This window comes from Sporothrix brasiliensis (genome assembly GCF_000820605.1).
Source record: "Sporothrix brasiliensis 5110 chromosome Unknown Cont18, whole genome shotgun sequence".
Lineage (NCBI taxonomy): Eukaryota > Fungi > Ascomycota > Sordariomycetes > Ophiostomatales > Ophiostomataceae > Sporothrix > Sporothrix brasiliensis.
The window spans coordinates 873,857-899,723 of record NW_024467137.1 but is presented as its reverse complement, the minus strand read 5'-3'; the positions used below and the strand labels follow the sequence as shown (position 1 = coordinate 899,723).

At 55.7% G+C, this 25,867-nt stretch overlaps 5 protein-coding genes across 5 annotated transcripts; 3 read left to right on the top strand and 2 right to left on the bottom strand.

Moving 5' to 3' along the window:
- Positions 1-430: 430 nt before the first annotated feature.
- On the bottom strand, positions 431-5,608 carry SPBR_01194 (ABC transporter domain containing protein; the record flags this gene model as incomplete). Its single annotated transcript, XM_040759505.1, has 1 exon — positions 431-5,608. One exon carries the CDS (start codon positions 5,606-5,608, stop codon positions 431-433), a length of 5,178 nt encoding a protein of 1,725 aa, XP_040619256.1.
- A 4,557-nt stretch (positions 5,609-10,165) lies between these two features.
- Positions 10,166-10,690, top strand: SPBR_02082 (uncharacterized protein; the record flags this gene model as incomplete). Its single annotated transcript, XM_040760391.1, has 1 exon — positions 10,166-10,690. One exon carries the CDS (start codon positions 10,166-10,168, stop codon positions 10,688-10,690), a length of 525 nt encoding a protein of 174 aa, XP_040619255.1.
- Positions 10,691-12,051: 1,361 nt separating this feature from the next.
- Positions 12,052-13,461, top strand: SPBR_01697 (uncharacterized protein; the record flags this gene model as incomplete). The annotated part of the gene is made up of 2 exons (XM_040760007.1): positions 12,052-12,553; positions 12,647-13,461. The coding sequence occupies 2 exons, from the start codon at positions 12,052-12,054 to the stop codon at positions 13,459-13,461; spliced, it is 1,317 nt and encodes a 438-aa protein (XP_040619254.1).
- Positions 13,462-15,803: 2,342 nt separating this feature from the next.
- Positions 15,804-17,278, bottom strand: SPBR_01666 (phosphatidylinositol glycan, class V; the record flags this gene model as incomplete). The annotated part of the gene is made up of 2 exons (XM_040759976.1): positions 15,804-16,221; positions 16,290-17,278. 2 exons carry the CDS (start codon positions 17,276-17,278, stop codon positions 15,804-15,806), a joined length of 1,407 nt encoding a protein of 468 aa, XP_040619253.1.
- A 5,994-nt stretch (positions 17,279-23,272) lies between these two features.
- Positions 23,273-25,258, top strand: SPBR_01473 (uncharacterized protein; the record flags this gene model as incomplete). Its single annotated transcript, XM_040759783.1, has 1 exon — positions 23,273-25,258. One exon carries the CDS (start codon positions 23,273-23,275, stop codon positions 25,256-25,258), a length of 1,986 nt encoding a protein of 661 aa, XP_040619252.1.
- Positions 25,259-25,867: the final 609 nt, after the last annotated feature.

Here is a 25,867-nt window from a genome sequence, read left to right as displayed (position 1 = left end):
TGTGAATGCGGGTAGAACTTAATCCTCCTGTAACGTGTAGGACCCCACCATCACTAGGACAGTGATGACGCCAATGCCTAGCCTAATACAGACAGCTTGGCCCCACTAACTCGCAATTAACACAGCCTGACAGCTTCGTCTCCTCTAGAACTCTAAACTGTTTTTCATGTACGTGAAATTGCTTCGTTTCCGTTACTTCTTGATTACGGTACACGTTATTCATGCCAGTCGCTTTTGAACGATATCGCTTGTAGTATTACAAATCTAAATGAACAAGTAGCCGGATGCCTGTTGTATATGCCAGAGGTATATCATGAAAAACAAAGGAAAATGTGAATATTCGGGAATTGGAAAAGTAGACAAATGCAAACATGGCCTGTATATGAAGCAAGACGAAGATGCAAGATCGAAAGATGACAAACGACGTCTCTCAGTGGGACCCAACCTTCCACCACTTCTTTTTCCGTGCCGCGGCCGCTGCTGCCGCCGCCTCTTCTTCCCGGTGGTAGCCCTCCTCCTGGATGTTGTGCCGGCCGACAATCTCCAGGAACACCTGGTCCAATGTCGTGGGACTGACGCTGTAGTGGTCGATGCCCAGCGCGTGGCGGTGCTCGTCAAACAGCACCACCAGGCGGCCGATGGCGCTCGTGGTCGAAGAGGCAGACGCGAGGTTGAGGGTGCCGGTACTTGTCGTGGTGGAGGTAGCCACATTCTTCTCCGACGGCGTGGCCCGCGAGCTGCTGTCGTCATCAAGATCCAGCTCCTTGGCATTGTCGTTGTCGTTGTTGGGTTTGCCACTCATGTCGCCCAGAGGAATCGCAAACCGCATTTGTCCGTGGTACGTTTCCTTGTCAATCTCCACGCCCGGCAACGTGTCCTGCACCCACTGCCGCAGACGCGCCGTGTCGGCGTCGGACGTCCGCGGCGCACCCCGGATCACCAAGTGCACGTACAGCCGGTTGCCAAAGCGGGCGCGTAGGTCGTCCGTGTCGCCCGCTGCCAACATGCGTTTCGCCAAGATGCCCGCGCGGCCCGCCAGCGCGTCCGCCTCCTCCATGGAGTGGGTAGTGAGCAGGATGGAGCGGCCGGGGACGGTGGCCGCCAGGGTCCGCCACATGATGCGCTTGGCGGCTGCGTCTAGGCCGGAAGAAGGTTCGTCCAGAATGACGACGGCCGGGTTGCCCATGAGGGCAATTCCCAAACTGAGCTTGCGCTTGTTGCCGCCGGACAACGCAAGTGCCTGGCGGTCGCTGAAGGCGCGCAAGCCGACGGCGCGGATGACGGCCTGCACGTTGTACTCGACGTCTTTGATGCCGCGGACGCGCGCATAAAACCGCAAATGTTCGCGGACCGTCATTTGGTCGACGGCATCAAATTGCGGGCAGACGCCCAGGCTGCCACGGGCGGCCACGAGCTTTTTGGTGACGGACAGACCCTCGACAAAGACGTCGCCGTCGTCCGGCTTGAGGTCGCCGCGGATCACGGAGATGGTGGTCGATTTACCGGCACCGTTGGGCCCAAGCAGCGCAAAGACTTCGCCGTGGTTGACGTCGAAACTGACATTGTCGACCGCGGTGTTGCGCTTAAACGTCTTTGTGACATGAGACACGCACAAGCCGCGGTCCGGGGCCGACCCCTCGCCAACACGGCCGGCATCTTCGGGAAAGGTGTCTCCGTCAATGTCCACAGAGACCTGCGGCGTCGCGCCTGTCGACTTCTTGCGGCGCAGCATCTTGGTGAGACGGTAAAAGGACGCGCCAACATTGCCGCTGTCGAACCAAAGGAGGATGCCAAAGAGGAGGATCGACTGCCAAATGAGATAGAAGATGGGCCCTCCGTACAGCGTGAAGCTGCCCGGGTTGTTGTTGATGACGGTGCCGTCACAGGTGACTGAAAACAAGTTGAGGACCACAAAGAGCGACCGGATGACGGACCCAATGGGCGCAAAGGCCGAGGCAACAAAGTGGACAACCAGCAGGTCGGCATCGATATGGTTGACCGGTGCATAGGTGATGGTGGCGAGGTACGCAATCATGTACACGAGGAAGACGATGGCCTGGTAGGCGGCGGTGAAAGCGTAGGCTGTCAACTGGTTGCGGGAAAAGAGCGAGATGTTGTAGGCGAGCAGGGCCGACGCCAAGCCGTACAGGGCAAAGACGAGGAAGAGGTAGCCGACATGGTACCAGACACTTGACAGCGCCGCAAAAAGAATGGTCATGAGCGCCGACGACACCAGGACAATGGCAAGGTCAAAGCCCACGTAGGCCATCCAGAGCGGCAAGGCGCGCACGCCGTTGGAGTATTCGAGGCCGCGGACGTGGCGGCGCCGCTCGAGGTTCGGGTAGAGGGAGAAGAAGCCCGGGTAGGCGGCGCAGGCCAGACAGACGTACACAAGCATCTGCAGCGAGTTGCCGGTGCTGGGCGACCAGGGAATGTCAAAGTCGGCGTATCTAGCGGATATAGACAGATTGGCCAGCAGCGCGTTCATCAAGTTCTGGCCAAAAAAGGCGTTCACCTGGTCGAGATAGTCGCCCAGGTAGGCCACGGTCGGCGGCGAGCTGCCGTCGCCCAGCCAGAGGCCCGCGGGCGTCACGTTCCTGCGGTACTGGAGGATGAGCTCGTTGAAGTCGTCAAAGGTATCGGCCAGGGTGATGTTCGTGAAAATCTGCGCGATAATGGCCGTGTCGTTGTTACTGCTACTACCGGTGCCGCCATTGCTGCTACTGTTTGTGAACATGGGCGTAAATAGGTCGATGACGGCGTTGATGTCGCCGAAACGAGCCGCGGGGCCGGCCACGAGGAAAACATAGTCACCGAAATCTGCCAGATCCTGCGGACGGTCGTTAGACAGCTGGTCGGCCGATGAGCAGCCGACGGGCTGTTGGTTCCGCACAAAGAGCGTGACAAGGCCGGCGGCAAGAACGGGGATGGCCAAGGCCGCCGCCGATGGCACCCAGTTGTGCTTGAAAACGACAAATCGCTTTCGGAACAGCACCCAGGCCTGCTGCAAGTAACCGATCCTGCGCCCCGAAAGCAGCTTCAGACCGCTGTTCCCGTCGGCGTTTTGGACGACGCCGTCATTGCTGTCGTTTGGTACAAGCATGCCGGATGCAGCCGGCTTGGCTTCGTCAGACGCCTCGTGCTTCTCACCAGCAACACTCGTGCTGCTCTCTTTGCCCTGGTCGGACCCGGTGCCGACCGCTTGGCTCTTTTCGTGCTCTTCCTGCTCCTGTTGCACCTCTTCGGCCAGCTGCAAGAAAACATCTTCCAGGGTCGGGCCCGAGAAGCGGTAGTCGGTCACGCCGGCAGCTTCGAGCGTGCGGATGACTTGTGCGGCCTGGCCAGAAGAGGGTGCAATGTACGTCACCAGGTCAAAGTAGTTCTTCTTGACGACGCCCTCGACATCGGGCAGGTCGCCATCGCTGCGCACGACGACAGCGGCCTTTTCGTTGGGTTTGGTCTTGTGCACGTGGATGCGGTAGCCGCCGCCAAGGCGGTCTTTCAGAGCGACTGACGAGCCGTCGGCGCGGAGTGTGCCCTTGGACAAGATGGCAATGTGGTCGGACAACAAGTCCGCCTCGTCCAAAAAGTGGGTGGTCATAATGATGGTGCGGCGGCCGCGCTCGGCCAAAAGAATATCCCAGATCTTGCGGCGACTCAGCGGATCGAGACCGCTCGACACTTCGTCGACACAGCACACGGCGCTGCCGCCCGTGAGCATCATGCCCAGCTGCAGTTTGCGCTGCTGGCCGCCTGAGAGCGTCTTGGCGCGTGCGGTGGCCTTATGCTCGAGATCGATAGACTTGATAAGGTCGCGGATCTCCTCGCGCGACGCGCGGTTGAAAGGAGACTTGAGGCGGTTGAAAATGTGCAGGTGCTCTTCTACGGTAATCTGGTCCCACATGACGTTCTTTTGGGGCGCAATGCCGAGGCCGCGCGTGCCGTCCAATGTGATGCGGCCGCTTGTCAGCTTGCTTGTGCCAGCTATGGCATCGAGCGTCGTACTCTTGCCGCTACCGTTGGCGCCGAGCAGCACGAGAATCTGACCGTGAACAGCGGAGAGCGTCAGCTCCTTCACGGCATGCACAGGTTCCGGTGCCTTCTTGGCCCAACCAAAGGCACGCCGCAGCGGGCCGGGGCTGTAGGTCTTGCTGAACGCGTCCAGTTGAAGGGCTGGCAGCGGGTTACCGTTCGCGTCGACACCGCCGTCGTCAGGACGCGCCTCGATGGTGCGGCCGGTGGTAATAGTACCGTAGAGATAACGCTCAATGTATGCCCCGATGATAGGGTAGATGATGATTTGCAAAAGAAGGAAGACCCATAGTACAATACCAGGAAGATGCCACGGACTGTCAGGCGCCACCTCCACAAGATTGATAGGCCACTCTTTGCGCTCCCAGCGCGCGACATTGGTGACAAAGTACACATAGTTGCACGGCGCAAACAATAGGCTCAAGACGGTCACGGTGGGGGTCGGCGGCCGCGTGAGGGTTTGGGCGATGATGGCCAGCAGCAGATAGACGATGGTGACGGACACACCGCTGAGCTGCGAGCGGCGGAAGAGCGAGGCGCCAAGTAGCGACATGGACGCCAGTGCCAGGCCGACGGTGACGTGGTACAAAATGATGACGGCGGCGTTGGAGTGGGCAAAGACGCTCGCCGAGACAATAGCCGACCCCAAGACCCAGCCCGGCAGGTAGAGGGCGACAAACGACAAGTGATACGAGACAAGACGCGCCACCTGGGCCTCGCCCCAGCGGCGGCCGCCGTCCGACGTGGCCATCATGGAGTCGAGGAGCGTAGCCATGCCCAGCTCGCGCTCGGTGGCCACGAAGCCGGTCAAGTGATAACAGATGCCAATGACGCCCGAGATGAAGGCGACGGCCAAGAAGTTCGTCAGCGATGCCTGGTATTGCACACGGATTTCGTCACTGCGCTCGGCGGGGGTGAGCGACGTGAAGGGATATTCGTGGACATTGCCGTTGGCAATGACGTTGTTGCTGGCGGTGCTGTTGGTCTGCTGGCCGACAATGGCGGCGTCGATGGCGTGCTGGAACGGCAGCATGTACACCTCGCCGTCGTTGGTGCCCTTGTCGACGTTGATCTTGCCGGCGCCGAGCGAGCCGTCGAGCCGAATGTCGTACTTCCAGATGCCGCCAGAGCCTTCGTTGGGCGACGCAACGAAGAACACAGCGCCATAACACGTGGTCACGCCGCGCAGGCTGCTGTGGCAGACGGTCTCGATCTGAGATTCATTGGCCAGACGGACGGCGATGCTGCCGGCCTGCTCGACCTGGGCGGCGACGCTGTCAATGACGGCGTCAATGGCACCGCCGCCAAATCCTCCATTGTAGAATGCGACGGTGCGTCGACCGGTAATAGCGGCATCGGCGAGGGCATCGGAGAGGGACAACAGCGGCTTGAGGGTACCGACGCCAAAGACAGCTGGAGGGACGAAGAGGTACTTGGCAAAGGAGAAGAAGGCGAAGAGGATGAGAGGGATAACGAAAGCGCGGATGACGGTAGCGAGCGGATTCCGGATCAAGACAATGCGTATGTTCTTGGCAGAGAGCGTCCAGACCTGACGGAAGAAGAGGCCGGCGCCCATGGTGAAAAAGCGGTTCCGGTCCTTGGGGACGGGAAGGTTTGGTAGAGTCCTGGATCCAAGTGGACGTAGCGGGGACAACGGAAGGTTCGGGATTTAGGAGGGCGCCATGTGTTGTTTTTTCTGCAATGTATATTGCAAGAGCGATCGCGATAGTGAAGTGTCGTCAAGTTGCAGTCACAAGAAGCGAGTGTTGTTGGAATTGCCACGCGGTGTCGTGTATGTAGGCCGTTTCGAGCGAGCGTGGCGATCGTCACGCAGGGGTCCGTTTCGGATTGGTTGTCGGGGATGTCGTAGAAAGTCGCATCGATCTACGATGCAGACTCAGTTGGGGCAGTCGGAATTGATGCAGTTGTTCTATTGACAGATTATCATAGGAAGAAGAGGCAAATCAACAAAAGCAGAAACGAAGCAACAACAGCGAGAGTTAAAAATGAGCACGCGTGTTGAGAAGCGTAAATCGGGAAGCGGGAGAAGATTCGAGCCGACCCTTTTCTTGTCCACGCCGCCAGTAATCTCTGTGGAGCAACCAAGAGCTACGCCCGATGACGAAGACGAAGGCAAGACGAAATGTTCATGAGCCAGAGGCAGGCGAAAGACGTTTCCGGGCGTCGAGGATGCAGCATACGTCCGTAATATGTCGTACAGAAGGGCGGATTGTAAGGAAAGTTCGAGTGTTTTTCTCCAGTGATCTGCAGCGGAACGAAGTGATCCCGGTCGAAGGCTCCGTACTTTTGGGGCGAATTCCCCAATTGAGTCAATCTAACCAAATAGGCAGCGCCCCGGTCGGCGGGCGGACTTTGTGGTTTAGGTGTAGTAACCCGTATTGTCGGGGGGTTCGCTGCGTCTGAGATGTCCGAATTTCGAAGCAAATTAAAGCTCGAGAATTGTTTTTGTTGAAGAAAGAAAGTCGTGAGGATTTGTCGAATAGAAGGGGGAAAAAAGGAGACTATGGGTCTATAAGTCAAAACAGGAAGGAACGACAACGTGCCCGAGTGAGAAGGCACCAACCACTGGTGCGTACAGAGTGTTCAGCTCGATTCTCAAGGAGATGCCTGGGACGGCCTCGAATGATAAAGGAGGGATGCAAGAGAGAAGAACATTCTGATGGTGGACGGGGAGGCAGAATATGGCCAAGGCCCAGCCAAGACGTCCCGACAGAGTTCACGGAAAGTCCAAGAGAGCCAAGAGCAGTCGCTCCTGCCAATTGTTGAAGGCGCCGAGAGCAAAGTACGCGTAATCAACATGCTCTTTCCTTATTAACGCTGGTCGCTCTTGCCCTCGTGTCTGTTTTCGCACTCGCGCAGGTTCGGAGTCGTTTTTTGAAGTGGTGGTTGCCTCCTTGCATTGGTGTACACCATCGCGCCTTCCCGCCCGAGGGCGATACAGCTAAGCTATGCTCCGCAAAGTGAGAAGCCAAAAGAGGAAGCCGCGAGGAATGCATGAAAACAAACAAATCGGGAGAATGCCCATACGAGGACGAATCGCATCAAGGCCATTATTGATGGGCTAGCTGTCAACGATTGGTGCAGCATGTCGACTCTCCAGCAACAACAGCTTGCAAACACATCGGGAAGTCTTGTGGCATAGCGCAGCCAGCCCACAGCGCCACGCGAACGGCCAAGTTTGTGAGCGGCTCCAGGAAGTTCGGGCCCAGACCAGCGCTTATTGAGCTACGATCTCATGGAGAGCATTTTCGCTTTGGGGGCTTTGTTGATGAATCCTGTGAGACAGTCCCGATCCAGCTCACCAGGCCCGCCCACAGTCCCCGTGATCGGAGGCCGTTTCTCTAACAATCGGAAACGGGAGGCGGTCAGAATGCCGGTCGGCGCCGTTCCTACCTCTCAATCCGGAGCAAGCCGATGCCCAGCTGGGCAGAGTGTCCTTCTCGGAGCATAAGACAGAGGCGGGATGGAATACGACGTACATGGACAAGGACAAGGCATCTTGTTGCTATCACAAAATTTGAAAGTCGACTCTTTGACAATCCTGGGCCGAGGCAACACAAACGGGGAACGAACCTCGAGACGAACGACGGGAGTGGCGTCGATGTGCCAGGCACAACGGTCGCTCAACTGCGCTCGGACCAGAGTCTGAGCTTGCTGCAGGTCCGAGGGGCTTTGCTGTTGGGGCGATCTCGCCACAGCAGTGGCCTCCGTGTTGGCTGCGATTTTCAACCTATGACGAGTCCCAATTTCTGGGGCGCCATGCGGTCACAAAATGCTTCAAATACTGTGTGCACATATGTATGCGAGGCAAGCACTTTTTAACGGACGCCGTGAACATCGATTCATAATGGAGATTGTGGAAGACAGGGGCTGTGGGCAATGGCAAAAATGGCGACAGCTTATGTGGTAGATGAGGCGCACCAATTGCCATCCCTGGTCAATGTTGAGGTCTATCACCGCACGGGGCCCCCCTCGTCACTGACGCCTTTTTGAGAGGGCTTCCGGTTTTATTACGCCATGAACTTTGAAGCATGCGATGGAGAAACCCCGGCTAATATCTAATATGCACTTAGAACATACACTTTTACGATTCTGTCCCCTTTCGTGTGCATCATAATCCTTTGCCTCCTTTGCCGTGTTTGGGGTTGCGTTTGGATCGCCACCCATCTACCTTACACCCTGGTCTCACCGTCATTGCGGGTTTAGGAGTTGCCTCAATGTCCTGCGACTATTCTTTCAGTTTGTTGTTTCGACTATCCTAGCGTTTATTGAACCCCATGTTTAGTTATTTTTCTTAAAGGGTTTAGGTTTCCTTGCCGCCAGAAATGCCAGAAAGGAAAAAGAAAAAGAAATTTGATGACGGGAAATGTCTGTGTCTTGGTCTGAAACAACCACAAGATCTGGATTGCCACAATTTCATATTTTACTGGCGAAAAAGTCTTCAGCAAAATAGTGCAAAGTAATTACGACGTATTTACTGCTACTTCGTAATCATTTCATCACACCGTAATTTATCTGGCCGTCTTCTGCAATATGCTATACTGAGTACGACCTTACACAGACTGCATCCAGAGGAACACTGCTGACATCAATGCAACCAAACAGACCCTTTCTCTCCTCAAGGCCCGTGTCCAGAACCAAGCTTGGGATAGAGAGGGACGTGAGGGGCGTGGCAATATTTCGACTGCCGATGATCATCTCCTCTGCCGTCCCATTGACTTCCAGGGGTTGTCGTTTAGAATGCGGAGGCTCAAGAGACAACCTTTTTGTGCGTATGGCCAGCTCCATGACCCTTGCCATGATCACCAGATGGACTCTTTGTTGTGAAAGCAGGATCTACATACAGTAATGAAGCGAGATGTGAATCCAATTACTTCCAAAGCAGGTACCTGGCAGAGCTTTCTATCGCCCCGGAGGGTTTTATATATCACTTGCTCTGTTCTGTCCAGGCCCTGCGCTCTACATTTTACCTGCCGGTACTCTCTCTAAAAAGGACGAGCCTGCAGGCAGAAAAGCTTATTAAAATGACGAACGTGGTATAGAACAAGCTGTCAGACAACAACGCCCCGAGCGGTGTCGAGTACTTGTCCACCCATCCCCCGCACGCCTTGACAAGCGTTCGGACCATGTACCGATGCGCGATGCAACCTGACGCAAGGTACCACACTGACCTTTTTGACGTTGGACGACGCTTGGGTGAGAAACCGGATGTGTGAAGGGGTAGAGTAGTATCAAGGTCAGAATTCGGAAACGATTTACTCGGAGGAACGTCGTATGCGAGGACAAAGGCCGTCTTGTGAGGCCATATCGTACCAGAACGGGAAGAGGCCCTGGCGTATGCAGTTATGCTAATAGACAAGTTTGTTCAGCTGCAGAGTAAAATACGGATCACCATACTGTTGGCGGCTGAGGATCCGAAGGCTGATGTGCGATGCTGAATCTGTTTGTTTCGTCCGAGGGCGATGCGAGCGGAGACGCCACGACACAGCGTAAGACGAAACATTCAAATCAATCAGGCACACTGGACGTACTGGACGAAACAGGAAAGGCCTGGCTTTTCCCAGCTGGTGCCTCTGTTCTCGGACGCGAAACAGACAGTACAGTAGTCAAAGACCGAATGCAGTGCCGCGTCGACGCAATGCTGATGAATGACCTCCTACAGGGCACTGCCTGCACAAAAGAGGGCAAGCTTGACGCGACTACCTGCACGACAGAGATCCAAGCACCGCTCCTGCACTACCACCTATCAAGTTCATGGAGTGCGGATGGTAGACCACGGACGGCATGAACAGTCTCACGAGAAGATGGAGGAGTGGAGGCTGTGAGGAGGCAAGTGCGTTGAGACAAAGCCATATGGCTCGGCGGGATGCGGATCGTCAAAGAAGAGATTGCCCCTTCCAGCCGTCTGCCCATCGCTCTCATGGGGTCTCTACTTGTCTAGTTATATTTTGCATATATAACTCGGTCGTCTGGCCGCTTCCGTGTCAAGGCCATCGTCTCCTTCTTGACCAAGACACTCCTGTCCTCGCATCTCCAACACAACAGCTCTTCTTTCCCTTCAGTCAACATCAATCTAGTATCTTTCATTCACACACGCCTCGTCATCCTCACAATGTGGTCCCGCGCACTCCTCTATGCTGAGCCGGCCGTTGACGCCGCGCCGCCCATGTGGCACCGCCCTTCTCAGCCCGGCGGCCAGCTCATGTCCCTCGACCCCGTCGTCACATCGACGCCCATGTGGCACCGTCCCCTGGTGCGTGCCACCGATGCCGTACCCATCTTTGAGGAGGCTGTCATCAGCCCCTCGCACATGTGGCACCGCCCGCCGACGGCAACCCCCATGTGCCCCTGCTGCATGAGCCCGACGCCCGCCGGACTGGCCAAGGCTGAGCGTGCCGAGGCGGCACTGGCAACGCCGCCACGCAGCCCCGTGTCCATGGCGTCGTTCCGGCCCTCGACGACGGCGACGTCCGCCACGCGCCGGAGCTCAGAGAGTGCGTTTAGTGTGAGCACCGCCAGTTCCGGCTCGGGCTCTCGGGCGGGTCGCCGCCTGCAGTACCAAGCGTCGTCGTTGAGCCTCCGGATCAAGCGCAGCTTTGCGCGTCTTCGTGGTCGGTCAAGTGGCGAGTCCCTGTAAGGGACAATACAAAAGTGTACGAAAAAAAAAAAAAAAAACCATCATGCATGCAACAAGAACAACTACAGGTTACCAAACAAGGCCTGCCGAGTTGATACCATGACTTTCATTTCCTTTATCTCTTTCCTTTTGTTTTTTCTTCTTCTCCTGTTACCTTTTTTTATACCACTTTATTGTCCTTCTTTGACACTTTCTTTTTATGTCTTTCCCTTTTTCTCATTCCGTTTATGGGTATGCAATAGCATTCCCCACACGACATTCGCTCAAGATACCAACCACTATGGCCTGGAGGATGGCCTTTTCTCTCTTTTCTTTTCATTGTTTATGTACTGTGTATGATTTTCGGGATATTCCCACATGGCTCGATCAGCCTTTTTCCTTGTCTGTTTCTTTACTTCTTTCTGTTTACGTTTTTGTGATGTTATTATATTTCGAGCGGTGATGTGTAGTTTTCTGTCCAGAGTAGGCACATAATAAAAACAGAACCTCCAAATGGAACGCTATTGGCTGACATGTGCAAACGAAAACATTCTCAACATCCCATTGCGATCTGCCAAGCCAATCCACTCAGGCACCACCCCAAGCCGAAACGCGGAAGGCCCCGAGCGTGGTGCGTCTCTCTTGCCCAATTGGTATTTTGGGACCTGCCTGCTCTGTACTACTTTGCCTCTTCCGGCAACGCTTTCCTTGTGTCAACCTAAATTAATTCGTCAGCTGTTTTTGTTAGTAGGTAGGTCTTGCTCCTTCTGTTTCCAATTGGCACACCGTGGCTTCCAAATCTGCCGCCATACACGTCGTACGCGCCTGCCGTGTATGTAACATGCTTTTATAAACAACCAGCCAACAATTACTTGAGCCTCATATGTGTGGTACGCCACTAGTGCGTCGCCATACATCGTTCCTTCCAAGGCCAAGACTATGACCGGCCGCGCCCGGAATCCTCGGCGTTGCGCCTTCCTGCCAGTGCGCGACTTGTCGCGACGGATTGCGATGGAATACTCCCAGTAAACGGCAACTGCAGCTGCTATACCCACAAGACCGCTAGGCTTCGGTTCGTGTTAGCGGATCGGCAGTGAAATTATTCAGCCCACCACATGCGTACCGCTTTCTAGCTCATATTAGGGGTCCTCCCCCTGGCCTGGTTATTTTCTTTCCGAACGTCGTTGCATCCAATTTCGAAAACCGCATTGTTTTGCTTTGCAAAGCTATCTCACTTTGCGCTCTGTTTTGCATCTTGTACGGCTGATACAATGGCATCTTGACCTCGACCGAAAATCACAAACGACCGACACGCTGCATGTTTCACAAAAAATTGGAGGACGGGCAAGAAACAACACAATCAAACCACGCGGTTGCCCACCATGAAGTGGCATCGGAACCCCTTCTTCCACACGGCTGTCATGCCGCCGTCCGTGGCCCCGTCCGCCTTGGCGTCGGCACGGCCGTCTGCGGACCTGGACACTGCAACAGCTGCTGCTTTCCGCGCCTCCCTTGTTGCGCGCAACGCAACATCCGCCCGGCCATCGACTGACCTGCTTCACCCGCCAGCCGGCCAAGCCAGCGGCCGCCCGTCCATTACCATCGCACCAGCCCCAGCCGGCCATCCCGACCATGCAGACCACCCCGACAACCCGGTCGACCCCAGCCAGCACCTCGCGCCACACGGCATCCTCGCCGAGGCGGCCAACCGCGTCGTGCATGGCCGTCGGCATGTCGGCCGTCGCAAGACGCGCAAGGTCCCCAAGCTCACGATTTGCGAGCCCAGTGACCACCTGACACCTTATCAGGCCTTTTACATTTTCGGCATCGACGGCCTGGGTGCGTTTGTGCTCTCGGGTGGCATCAACTTTGCCATTGGCTACGGTACGTTTTGTTTTGTCTTCCTCGCTCCGCTCGTTTTTTTTTTTCCATTTTTTCCATTGCACCTCACTCTCCGCTCCTGCTGACAACTGCCAGCCATGTACAAAACCATCAACGTCGAAAAGCACCCCATTCGCCTCTTCCAGTTTCCCAATACCCTCGCTGGCGACGCCACCGTCACCATCTTTATCCAGTGCGTCCTGACTTGGTTCATTGAGCTCGTCCTCGTCAACCGCGACCTGCGCTCCGGCCACATCCAGCCCATTGGCTTTTTGCACGAGCCGTCCAATGCCCTTGTGCGGTGGTTCCTGCTGCTCGACCGCCGACCGCCGGCAAACGATGCCGAGGCCAACAAAAGCAACGGCGACGACGGGCTCCGCCGGCCCCTGTCGGCACCGCACGACGAAAACTGCCGCTGCGAGCAGCACAGCGAGCAGTACGAGATTGGCTCGTGGAAGCACTGGGCTGTGTTTTTGGTGTCCCAGCTCATCCGCGCCCTGCTGGCGGGCGTGCTCATGTGGATGGTGCTGTGGCCTGTCTCCATTGGCATCCTGACGGCCGTGGGCGACAAGGGTGCCGACGGCGACTGGTGGTTTGGTCCGTCGTCGTGGGCGCCGCCCGTCTTCAAGCTGATTCTCGGCGGCGTCCTGGCGCTGCTGACGACGCCACCCTTTGCGGCCTTTTGGCTGGTGCGCTGTGGCTGGGCCGTGCAGGCCAACGAGCGGCACCTGAATGCGCTGGCGGATGCAGCGGCTGTGGAGGCGGCCGCGGCAGCGGCGGCCGCGAAAGTGAGCGGTGGCGTGGTCGGCAGCATGACTGGCAGTGCTGCTGTCCCCACGGTGGACGTGCAGGCACCTGCAGACACTACTGCGGAGTCCTCCGAAGAGAGAGAAGGAACTGGCCACGAGTAATGTGGAGGAAAAGGGAGGCAGGAGGAAAGGCTGGTCAACGGCTTTTTGCTATTTACGATGATACCCACAACACCTTTTGGTTTATTTTGCATCTTCTTCATTTGTGCTGCGATCCTTACAACAGCAGGTTTACAACAGCAGGTTGAGGCATAGACCCCCTTGCGAGGACAGGAGCTTAATTGCTTATATACACTTCATTATGAAAGGCGTCTAGGAAGTTGGCATTTTCCGGCGCTGTGTCTGATTTTACTGGAACGAAAAGGCAGAATGGAATAAAGTAATATATATCTAAGCACTGAAAAAGCAGGGGGCAAATCAAAGTGCACAAGAAGTATCTCCCCATCCGCCTCATATCCACCTATGCCCAATAAAATTGGTAACAGCACTACCTTCATCCTATCCAAAGCATCATCGACCTTCTTGCAAGGACACCCAATCCCCGAGTTCATATGCCGTTTTCCAGACGATTGTTTTACTGCCGTTTGGGGGATGGCAAGCAAACCAGTGCATATCGTAAGATCTCCCTGGTTTCGTTGAGATGCCTAGCCCCGGGTAAATTGATACCTCTCGCCAGGCACCGTCGAGACCTCAAGTGGCAATCCGCACCGAGGACCATGGACTGGACCTCAGTCACAGTCACCATGACCGACGAGAGTAATGTCCTGGCTGGCTCAACAGATTTCTTATCCCACGTGATGGAGATACTTGTTCAATGCGGGATACGAGCCCACGAGGAGGTGGTTCCACGTCTAGAGTCAGTCTCCCAACAGAGGCACCAGATCCAAGCGGATACGCGAATCCAGAGTCCGTGAGAGGAGGGGCAGGGCAGTTGGCTGGAGCCGCGGGGGCAGTAGCAGTGGTTGTTGAATTTGCCCGCCACCGCACCGGAAATACAGTGGCTGCGCTGCTTCTGCCCCCCGGCCCATCCCCGGAACCGCCTGACCCTTTCCCCTTTACGCTCGATGCAGAAGCTGTCAAGGCTTCCGGAAGCCATGTCAAGTCGGTAACGGTTCATTGCGGTGTGGATATAAAATATATCTGTCGGGCATTACAGGTAGTGGTTAGCCGGGCTGTTCTGGACTTCTTTACTTTGTTGTATATGAGAAAACGCTCTAGCTCATCCTTCGTGATACTCACACAATAAATGCCTGCGGGACAAGGCAGCCCACCCACTTCGATGGAACCTGGTCGGGTGACACACCACATAAGGGTGTCGACTTATCTCAGGAAGGGATACTGCGAGGCGCCGGCACGTCCACCGACGCCTCGTTCTTGAGTTATGCGTTTGCCCTGGGCCCCTCAGACAACCTTTGGTGATTCTCGAGGAAGAAAGAGTTCTTGTGCTGTTCCTTGTTAGATCATCGACGCTGTGGTATTTGATCGTTCGACTCGACCTTTCAACCGCTTCTCATCGACAAAGGAGGTCAACCCACCGCTAAGAAAGGTCCCGAAGGAAAGAAGCACAGAACGCCGCACAGCTGGAAACATGCTCTGCCATTTCTTCCCGTAGAGAAACGGAATGACTAGATCCGACAAGCAGCATGTTATCGAAGTTGTAATTCATGCGACCCATCCCTGCTCCAGGAGCTTTGCACATCACCAGAACTCGACTCTCTAGGATCTTAGCACAGCGCAAAAACGAGCAACGTCCCGACGAGTCGACTGACATCGAAAATCATTTTAGTTCATAATGGGTGATGAAACCAATGTGGAAAGAAGGAAGCAAGAGAGATGGGGGGCGGGGGCTCTGTGGGGGGAATCCGATACGGTGTAGTGGCCCGAAGATGGTCTGGAGAAGGAGAGAAAAAGAAGAGGAAGAGAGAGAGGAAGGGGAAGAAAGACAGAAAAAGAGGGGGGGAGGAGAGAGGACACGGTGCCCGTTAGTCCAGGCCGGGGACAAGCAGCTTTCTTCTTAAAATGGAAGGGGGAGAGGACGACGTCTTGTTGCATGGTCGTGCTTTCCTTTCTGGGCAATCGACACGGCTGCATCCAAAACAACAATAACAGCGAATGCACTACTGTCAAGGGCAGCGGCCACATCGTGCCCCACTCTGCGCTTGCGTTTGGCGAGTTTGCTCGTTGCGTAGAATGCAATCTGAGTCCAAACTCGAGTCGCGTCTGAGAGGAACTGTAGAAGAAGCTGAGACCAAGGTCAAACAATAAGCACATCAGGCTACTCTAGACAACGATGGTGACCAGTATCATTTCGTTATACTGCAGTATGTTTTCTACTGTCTATACAGTGTACAGTTGCTGGCCAGACGTCTCTTTTGCGTCGATTTTATTCCATTCGCCTTTCTATCACCATGCTGCCAGACAGTGCCTGTGTCCTCTGTCCGCCTCTATGCTGGCGGCAGGAACGACGCAAACAACATGCCCTGTATCGATGCATACATGACGATGAAAACGACAAGTCTGCCGGCCAGCCTGGACCGCGGACCGCCACTGAGGCCCTGCGCCAGCCACCAATACCACACCGGGTACGCCGTCGACAGCCGCGACACGATCTGGACGTGGTAGCTGGTAAACGCCATGAATGCAAGCAGCAGCTGGGATGCGGCCATGGACTGGAGGAGCGGGGCAATACGAGGGGCGAGTGTGCCTTCGTGCTCCTGCTTCTTGTTGGCGTCGTTCTTCGTTTTGCTCGCGGCCTGCCACAGATCAAGACCCGAGCGTGTCATGATCAATAGCATCGGCGTTGCGAGCAAGAACAGCGGCAGGTTTGACAGTGTCCAGTAGTTGAACAGCCGACCAGAGCCCCTGACGGTGGTGGGAGTCAGTAGCAGCTTCAAGACACGAAATTGGAAACACACATGAGGGCTTCCTACCAGTAGTGGTCCTGCACAAAGTTGTAGATGCTGGGCAGACGCTGTACACACCATGGCCGGCGGTCTTCGCCCGGCACGCCCGACGGCTCGATGCAGAACTCGAAATAGGCCACGGCCTGCGGCACGACCGACCCTGCCGCCACGGCCAGGCCGCCCAGACCAATGCTCACGAGCCGGCGGAGAAGCCGTGGGCTGGGCTGCTGCAGGAACGTGATGGCGCCGTGCACGGCCTCGTAGGCAAACACGACTCCGTTGAGCAGGCCGTTGCTGCGGAACAGCGTGGCCACGCCAAAGGCCGCGCCGGCCAGCAGACGCAGGGCATCGCCCTTCACGGACAGGCCCTGCGTGCGGCCTGCAGCAAAGGCCGCATACCCGACAAACGAGAACAGGGCACAGCTGCTCTCGGCATAGGGCGCCGACAGAAACAGGCCCGCCGGCGACAGCACGTGCAGACACGCGGCGACAAAGGCCGTGGTGCGGCCGGCGGCGCCCTCCCAGAGCTGGCAGCCGAGACGGTACAGGGCGAACACGGCGAGCAGGTGGGCGATGTGCACGTACGCGACGGCGACGACGGCCACAGTTGCATCCACGCCGACACGGGCAAGGGCATCCCGGACACAGGACACGACCAGGGGCAGGCCGGCGCCAAACGCCCACTCCTGCTCGTACACGTGCCCGCGACGCGCCGCCTCGACGTAGTAGATGGCGTCCCAGCTGGTCAGCCGGGACACGATGCCGCCGGACGGGATGGCATACCCGCCTGTTGAAGAGGCGTACGGCGTCGTGCCGTTGCTGCTGGCGATGACTTGGAGCAGGTCGCCCGATGTGTCGTAGGCCGGCCCAGCCGACGCGGCAAGGACAGCAATGGCCAGCAGACACGCCTTCCAGGCGCCAAACACCACGGCCAGCGACCAGTAGGGGTGCTGCGTGTGGTTGAGCAGGGCGGCCGCTTTGGGCGCCGTGCCAGCGGCACCACTCTGTGTGGTCATCTGGTCCTGTCTGTCCTGGAATGTCGATGGGGATCACCAGGTACTTGGACAATTCTGCAGCATCTCAGCACGGCTTTGTCAAGCTTGTGCGTCGAGCTGGGGGGTTCCGTGGTCGGCCGAGGATGCGGAACTCTCCGCGTCGAGCTTAGCTTCGCGTGGAAGACAAAGAGCGGTTTGATGTGTGAACGCGCGAGTGGCGCGCCTCGGCAACAATGGTGGCGGCCCCGTAGTTTGTCGTGTGGTTTGTCGTAATTCGTACTCGATTGTTTTGCCTGCCCTGTCTTAGTCCCACAAAGCAATGGCAGACGATGAGTCTGGCTCTGTTCTGGAACGTGGAACGTCTGCGTTGGTCAGTCGTTGTTTTGTCGCGCTTTCTGCACGACTAATCAGCGTGGGACAGGACCTACTGAGACCGCACAGGAGAGACCCACCTGCTGCTAGGCTCCATAAGGTGCATTTTTACCGCCTAACGCTTGGATGTGCACAGTAATCGACCGCCGCCGTCGGGCTTCGGGGACTAGCGGGCACCGAGGCATGTGACCCCCCCTCCCCCTGGCCAAAATAAAGCGCACTCACAAATCGTTTTGGCACTCTAATACAGCAAGAAATCCTCACTGTAACACTCTTGACAGTGTAAGAAGTCCCACTAAAAAGCTTTGTGAGTACGCTTTTTTTTGGCCAGGGGGAGCCCCCCTGTGGCGCCCCTGCGGATCCCACTGTTGAAAAATGTACGAAACGCCCGAACAGCCGGCGGGCGGGACTGACGTTTGAGCGCGAGGGTTGTTGGAGGAGGCATATGTTCTCGCTTTGTTATTGGGGACTATGCTATGTCTCGTGGGGGTGGTCCACGGGATACAATTTCGCTTTTTTTTATGTTTTTTTATTGTTCCAGCTATGGCCAGAGCAGTGATTTCTGTCGCGACTGCCTACTTAGTTGTTTGTTAGACTACGTCTTTCCTCGATCATTCCGGCTCGCTCGCAATATATCCTCCGCGCCTTCCCTGTGCTTATCAACGAAAGAGAAACGGAAGGCGCGGCCGGGTTGCGATTTCCAAGCCATTGCATGGGACGATCACGAGACCCATTTACGGTGTTTCTGTTGCTTTGGATCTGCCCAGGCGAGAAATTCACCCTCAGGCTCTTATCTGCTCCCTGTCCGAAGTCTCAAAGCGTCGTCTTCAATGTGCCTCTTCAGCGAATGTAAAGTGCCACACCAAAGCGCCAGATGGGTGCCGGATGCACGCGCTAACCAATGCTTCATGCACATGCACACTTCAAAGTACGACCGGTGCGAAGCGTGTGGCGAGGTTGTTCGCCGTATATCGTATTGTGTTGCCGGTGAGCCGTTTCTTTTCGATCGTTTGTGCAACCGTCATTGGGACTATGTGGGGATCCAGGCCCATTAATTTTACGCAAAAAAAGTTAATTTTGCTATCCGTTCATCGTAGTGGAAGGCGGATGACAAAAAGGGTTTCACGATTCGCCAATGCGGGAAAGAGAAGCCAAGAAATCGCACCGCTGAGACGAAGAACAGGGTCAAAGGAACAGAAGGGACAAAATATGGCTAGCAAAACCAGATGGGACAACAGCAGCAAAACCAAATCGAGTCCACCGCCTGTCATTTGGTCACTCCGCGGGTTCCGGTGCGGTGGGTTAGGACAGGTTTGGGACGGGGCGCGTGGAACATTGCTGATTCAACAGACTTTCCATTTTGCGTTTACTTGGAGACAGCGAACCATCACATACGGAGTACCTGGGCAAGCTTTCCTGGCCCAGATGTGGCTGCACCGGCCGATGTTGCCGGTGTGGCCAATGTGGCCAGTGCTCTTGGCCTCCTGATCGCCTAAATTCTCTTTGACATTGTCGAATCCAAAACGATACGTCGACATATTTGACCACTGTATGCGGGCCTGGCTGTTGGTTAGACTTTGCCTGGTAGCTGCAACCTATAAGCCCGCAGGCAAGTAACGTTGGCCGAGTCTCATCTCACGGCGAGCAAGCTTGAACGGATGTACGGAGTATTCATCTGAACTGACATCTGCCAGAGCAAATGTAATTCAATATCGATGTCCTACACCTTGCTGCGACCTGCTGTGACCTGCCGAAACCAAATCCACTGTACCGTCTTCTCGGCACTGTCTATATCCGTTGTAGATGATTAATAACTTGTTCCCGTCTGCAGCTCATGCTCTCCAAGAAAAGCTGGAGGTCTTGCAAGCCACATCATGTGACCTCTCCCATCCTATCCTTGAAAAGCTGGACGTAAAAATATGGTCGACTTTGTGGACTGCGTAGACAACTGCGACAGGTCAGAGGCGTGGGGCGACAAACACCTGCAACTGGACGGTACGATCGACCTGGACTGGTCTGCGTGGAAGTACCAGTAGAGTCGGGCCGCAAAAGCCCGCCAGATCCCAACCTTACGGCATCGCTTCCGGGGCACCGCTTCTCCGGCGGCCGTTGTGGGAAACGACGGGACGCAACAAGGGTGCTCGCTGGGTTTGGAGGCGGCCGCCCGAGCTTTTCTGGAGACGGATTCGGCGGCACAACACACCGAACCCGTGGGAAGAAGACAGCGGTACTTGCTAAGGTTATACAATGCATTTATTTTATCGGCGGGGCATGTTTCGAGTTTTGTTCGACGGTCGAGATCGAAAGTTACCTCACAACCCTGTTTTGCAGTTACACGGCATGCTATCAAAGGCCAAGACCAGCTCCGCCCAACATGTGCACCAAGTGGAGAAACTGACAGGCGAACTGTCAATGTAAGAGACATCCGGACGCCGTACAGAATATTTGCACTATTTCCTCTCGATATGTTACAAGGCAGAGCAGCGAACGAAGTATTACAGTAACTACAACACAGTGAAGTCTGACTAACGCGTCCGATGTTTCGGCGGGACAAACAGCGTCAGTCATGCCTTCAAGGAGCCGCATAGACACACCACTCCGTCGGCTCTTATTATGTCAGATCGCTGGAAAGTTGCCCCGTTTTTGTGGCGTCCGGTCGTCCCAATCATTGGCCTCGTGTTGGCGTTTTCTTTCTCGTGGCATACAGTAAAAGTCTCCGCTATTAGCATAACGCTTTGATAGCAAAGATACTTTGTTCACAGGCGGCATGTAGGCCGCTGTATTGCATCTTACCTCACACTCGGGTCGCTCGCTGCCCAGGGCGCTCTCAGGGCGTTTTTGAGGGCGCTTTTAGGCTGTCAGGCGACGCTCGACAAAGAGGACCTGGCAATTTGACTCGGTCCCTGTTTCGTTTGTCTCCCTCGACCTAGCCTCTCGCCGTGGCGGCGGAACTCGAAGGACAAAGGAAGCTCTCGCGTGTAAGTGGCTCAGCAGGTGAGAACGATGAAAACACGAAAAGGGCCAGGGTCGAGTACTTCTTGGTGGTACTGTGTCCTTGTGTCATGCGGTTGACGTTTTGTGAGCTGTTCTTTTCTTGAAGTCAGATGCTCCTCCCCAACGAGCATCATCGCCGTCCTTGCGTCGTTCCACCACTTGCCAGGTTCCAAATAAGCCACCTTCTCAGACCGCCCATGTTGGACGACCTTTCCCTTACATGGTAATCTAAATTGCCCAAACCAGTCATCAAGCTGACCTGCACCACCCTCAGCAACGCCGCTCATACGAAGCATTGCTCAGCTCACTATCGAGTACTAAACGGGCGGGCTAACATGCAGCCCATAAGCTCACTAACGCGCGGACCCTGTCCTCCGCATTCTTGCAGGACAGTTGTGTCTTTTGTGTCTTTTGTGTAATTTATTTCTTTTTAACGTCTTGAAGTTGCCTGTGGATGTATTGCGAAAAAGAGGCGGCGAGCAGACGCACGAAGAGAGGAAACAGGAATAGAGCGCGGAAAATGTTCCCACATTCGTGTGTTCCCGTCAACCCCATGATGCAAAGCGTCAGCGTACATGTTTTACTCTGATCTCTGCCTGTCTTATGGGGCCAATTTTCGTGAAATGCTGCCGTGAGATCTAATCTGCGCATTGGCAAATGGCCTTGCCTGGCGGAGCGTAAAACTTCCGAGTATCCCGCTCACCGTTCCTTCCCAGTACGACACTCGCCTCTCACTCCACCTCTTGCCTTTAACAGTCTGTCCGTCCCGCCTTTGGGCTGTAAGCTTCGGGTCTTGGCAGTCGCCTACCTGGCGCCTTGGGTCTCCTGCTCTTTTTAGCTCGCCTTGGGTCACTCTTTTCCCGTCTTTCTTCACGCCCCCCCTTTTGCACCCCTGCTCCTGCCTTGCCGGCCAACCTGCATCGACCTTATGAGAGCCGCCTTCCTACGAAGTACCTGTGCTTACCTTTACATTTCTCCTGGCTTGCCGCCTCACCTCTCTTCTCCCCCTTTCTCTATTCTCCCACGCTGCTGACTTCTGCCAACGACTTTGGGCGATATTTCGATCCGCCCCTCGCTTTTACTCGTGTTCTTGTTTCCTCCGTTGTCTTTGTCGTCCTCGTTTCTCGTTTCGCGGCACTTATTTGTTCGTTTTGCTGCTGCTGCCGCAAGATCGACAAGAAACACGTTCCATCTTTGCATTGTCTCTTGATATTCACTCTCGATAGTCTTGAGTGGGAAGCCAAGCCGCCGCGACCCCTATTCTTTTATTCGTGTCCTCACTGCTACTCAAAGGCCCCCTTGCTCCACACCATCACAACGCCAGCCCAGGCGTCATTCCAGCCCACAAGCCGCCAGCAGTTACCAGTGAGAAAACAGCGGGTTTGAGCCAGTCCTAATTTCTCTACGCGTCTGATCAGAGACAGACATTGACGCTTGTCGATGCTGGTCAGCTCTCGTCTGACAGAGTTGTTGCCCACTTTGTCTGCACTCTCTCTCGTCGTTTGTGCGAATCCTTTATCATCGTGTTCTGTATTCATTCCGTTCTCTGTTCGCTACTTTTTGTTTCCTTTCTGCTTGCTGCGTTTTCGAGTTTACGATCCCGGCTCTGCTCCCTTCAGTTTCTCGCTCCCTGCTCGAGCATCTCATTCTCTTTATCACGGACGTCTATCTCACGCTCTGTGCTCCCCGTTTCCTCTTTTCACTGCCAACCTCCTGGACCCTGGTCCACAGACGCACGACACGAAACCTCTATCACCCCGGCGCGAAATCCGACAAGCTCCGCCGGCGGACTGAATCTGTGCCTGGGCTCTAGGGTCTCTACCGCAGAGCTTTTCAGCCCTTTCTTCGAACCTGGCCTTCTGGGGTGGGTTCTTCTTGGTGCACTCCACTTGCCTCGTCATATGGCACCCTAGCCCCGTCCCACCTCGTTACTACAACCACCGCCATCCTAAACCGATCGTTTTCTCGACACACCTTCGTTCCGTTTCTTTCCATCATTTTGGTTTCTTCTCACTTGTTCTTTTATATTTTATATTTTATTTTTATTTTATTTTGTTTCCCCAACCACCAGGGCCGGTCGGTCTTTCCGATCGCCTTGCATGTCTCTCATTATAAGTCGTCATGTTCCTCCATTCGGGCGCCAGCCTTCATGGCCATGAGTACTCGAATAGAACAAACCGGCCACTAAATCAACAACTCTTGCCGGATCCGAGACGGAATCGCCTGCTACGGTCTGCCTTTACCTCTCCCAACTCCGCATCGTCGTCTGCATCCACACCCTCTGCACTTTCTTCCTCTGCCTCCACCTCTGCCTCTGCCGTCTCCCATGCTTCCGTCACTTCGTCTTCTGCAACGGCCATTCCCAGTCTCAACGCGTCCGCCAACTCATCGCCGCCATCCATTGTTCGCTCCAGCACCTACTCGGATGGCATTCGCCCGGCTCGACCGCTCCGTCCCAAGCCGCACCTACGGCACGTCTCTGAAGGCCTTCTCACGAGTGACCGGTTGCTCCCACCCGAGCCCGTCGTCCGGTTCCACGACCCTCCAGTCGTAGAAACCGGTCCCATCACCCGCTCGCTTTCCACAAACACTCCGAGATTACCGACACAATCCCGGCCCCGGGCCCGCCTGCCCAAGGCGCCGGAACCTATGAGCGAAGATGAGGCCTCGTTCTCGGCCTCGGAGGCAAGCTATGCCAGCGACCCGGCGCCCAGCTCCGCCGCGTCCTCCAAGCCCAGCCGCCGCCGACGAACGCCCCGCAAGAGTACAACGTTCCTGCTCGCCCATCCAGCACCAAAACTGAGCACAAAGAAGCACCTTCTCAAGCGGCTCCGCCCGACGCTGCTCATGCAAATGCAGCAGCTCTCGGCCGACCGCCGGCCACGGCCCGTGATCGACGTCTACCCGTCTTCGCTACTTGCTGGCAACGTTGCCGCACCCCGGTTCTCCAAACGGTTCCCACGCCTTTTTGGTATCAACGGCGAGCTGGGCCTGCACGACACCATCCTCGTCCAGAGCGAAGACTACGACTCCCGTTTGCTCGGTTCTGAGAGCGACGACGAGAACGACAGCTTCGAGCACAGAGCTTTACTTGCTGTGCTGAGTCCCTTGCGCCGCGGCGACCAGTCCGAGATTGCACTCGAAGACGGCTCTGTCTGGACGACAAAGGCGCTACCTACCGGCTCTTTTGACTTTGTCCGCGTAGACGAACACGGCAACACAACCACCGCCCGCTGGGTGAGCCGTGTCATGTCCAAGCCGCCACCAGCAGTTGACGCAAAATGCACCACAACCGGGGCCGACGACCATGCAGCTACTGCCGAACATGACTGCAAGTTCACGTTCAGTATTATCGACCCGCAGTCGAGACGGCACCCCATCCTGGGCACCCTGACGCGGACGACCCTTGAGATTCTCGATACCTACACCACGGTCTCGCCATCGGCCAGCAGATACCCGCCCTCGCGTGCCTGGACGCCGTCTCCGGCCTCCCACGACGCTGACAACAGCAACGACGAAGAGCTCTCGCACGACGAAGATGCCGGCCAGCCATCTATTGCTCCATCCATGCTCTCCAATGCCAAAGCACGGACCACGCTTCCCGTCGATGCCGCCCTGAAGAACTTTATTTCGATCAGCGCAGTCTGGGTGGCTCTCCAGTGCGGTTGGGGCCAGACTGTAGGGGGACACTGCCCTTTCCCCGGGACTGGCAATGCCTCGGGCATCAAGAGTGCTACTGGCAGTGTCCGTTTTGTGCCTGAACCATCGGCCGGCGATGCTACCAACGCCAGCGACGACACCTTCAAGCGCGGTCGCCGCTTGTCTGCACGCTACAAGACACGATCGGCCACACTTCCCTCCATCGACATCCCCGAGCGCGATGTATCACCGTCCATATCGCCCAAGGCACCCGGGCGCACGCCCATCTTTCCACGGAAGGCATCCAGCACGGGCGCTGCCTACATCCAACGCCGAAAACAGATGCAACTGTCCGACACAAGCGACTCGGAACGGCCGCCGGCTGCTCTTATTGCCCCGCGCCGTCGGAGCCGCGCTTTCTCGCGACTGAGCGGCGAGTTCTCGTCCAAGGTGTCTTCCAAGTTCCAGTCGTCCCCCTCGCCGTCCGAAGCACCTGCTACACCCGAGGTCATGCTCGAGGAAATCTCCCCCGTGCCATCGTCTCTGTACCACCACCAGCAGAACTCACAGCAGCCTAACACCTCGTCGAGGACGACCACGGCAACATCGTCCATAGCTGCTGCGCCAGTCTCGTCGTTCACATCGCCCGATCTGCAGCAGACCCAGGCCTTGTTGGCAACACAGTCTTTGCCTCGCGGCGGCCGGTCTGTCTCTGCCTACTATGCCACGAATCCTTTGGCCCATGCTATGCCGGACGATTTTACCGATGCGGCCCACCCTGACCACCTGGCGATGATGCAGCACCACGGTCCTGTTGACCTGAGCGCAGCACCGATTGACATCCATCGCCACAACCCCAACGGCATGGCCTGGCATCATCGACCCGACTCTGTCATGGAAAAGAGCAGCAATAGCGGCGGTGCGCGCTGGAAGCGCCTGGGCAATTGGTTCAAACGCCTCGGCAATGGCGGTAGCGCGAACGGCGTCGCCCATTAACTTGTTTTCTATTCATGGTGGATTTCCGAGTGGAAACGATTGCCTGCTGTCTCTCCGAGCTTGGCGCCGTCGTTTACTAATAAAAACAAAAATCGAGGCCAGCCAAGACCAGTGTTGCTTGGCAGATACCCTCCCAACCATCCCTAGCTCCACAAACCAACTATCGCCAAAGAAACCACCAAACCACCTTGTATCACCATCTCACCTCTCGTCGTGCAGGCTGCACTGTCCTATTTTCATTTGTCCGATTTTCTTTGTTCTTCTTGCGGCATTTTGCGTCTTTCATATGTCATATAGTCACCTGTCACCATCTGTTTCTGATCTTTTAACATCATTCAGCATGGCGTTTTTATACTATATCTTTGATTACTTTGGTAAACAGGGTCATACTAAGTCTTTGTCTTCTTTTATTATTTCTTTTGTATTATTATGAAGCACACGTGGGATAAAGGAGCTACACGAAACGGAAAATACATTCTTACAGCATTGATTTCTACCTGAAAGAAAATTGTTCATAAGCATTGTTACATGCAAACTAAATCTATGCTTTCCGTTGACTTACTACTCTTTCGTATACCTGGCGTCCTTCCGCCGTGTGCTCTACTCCGA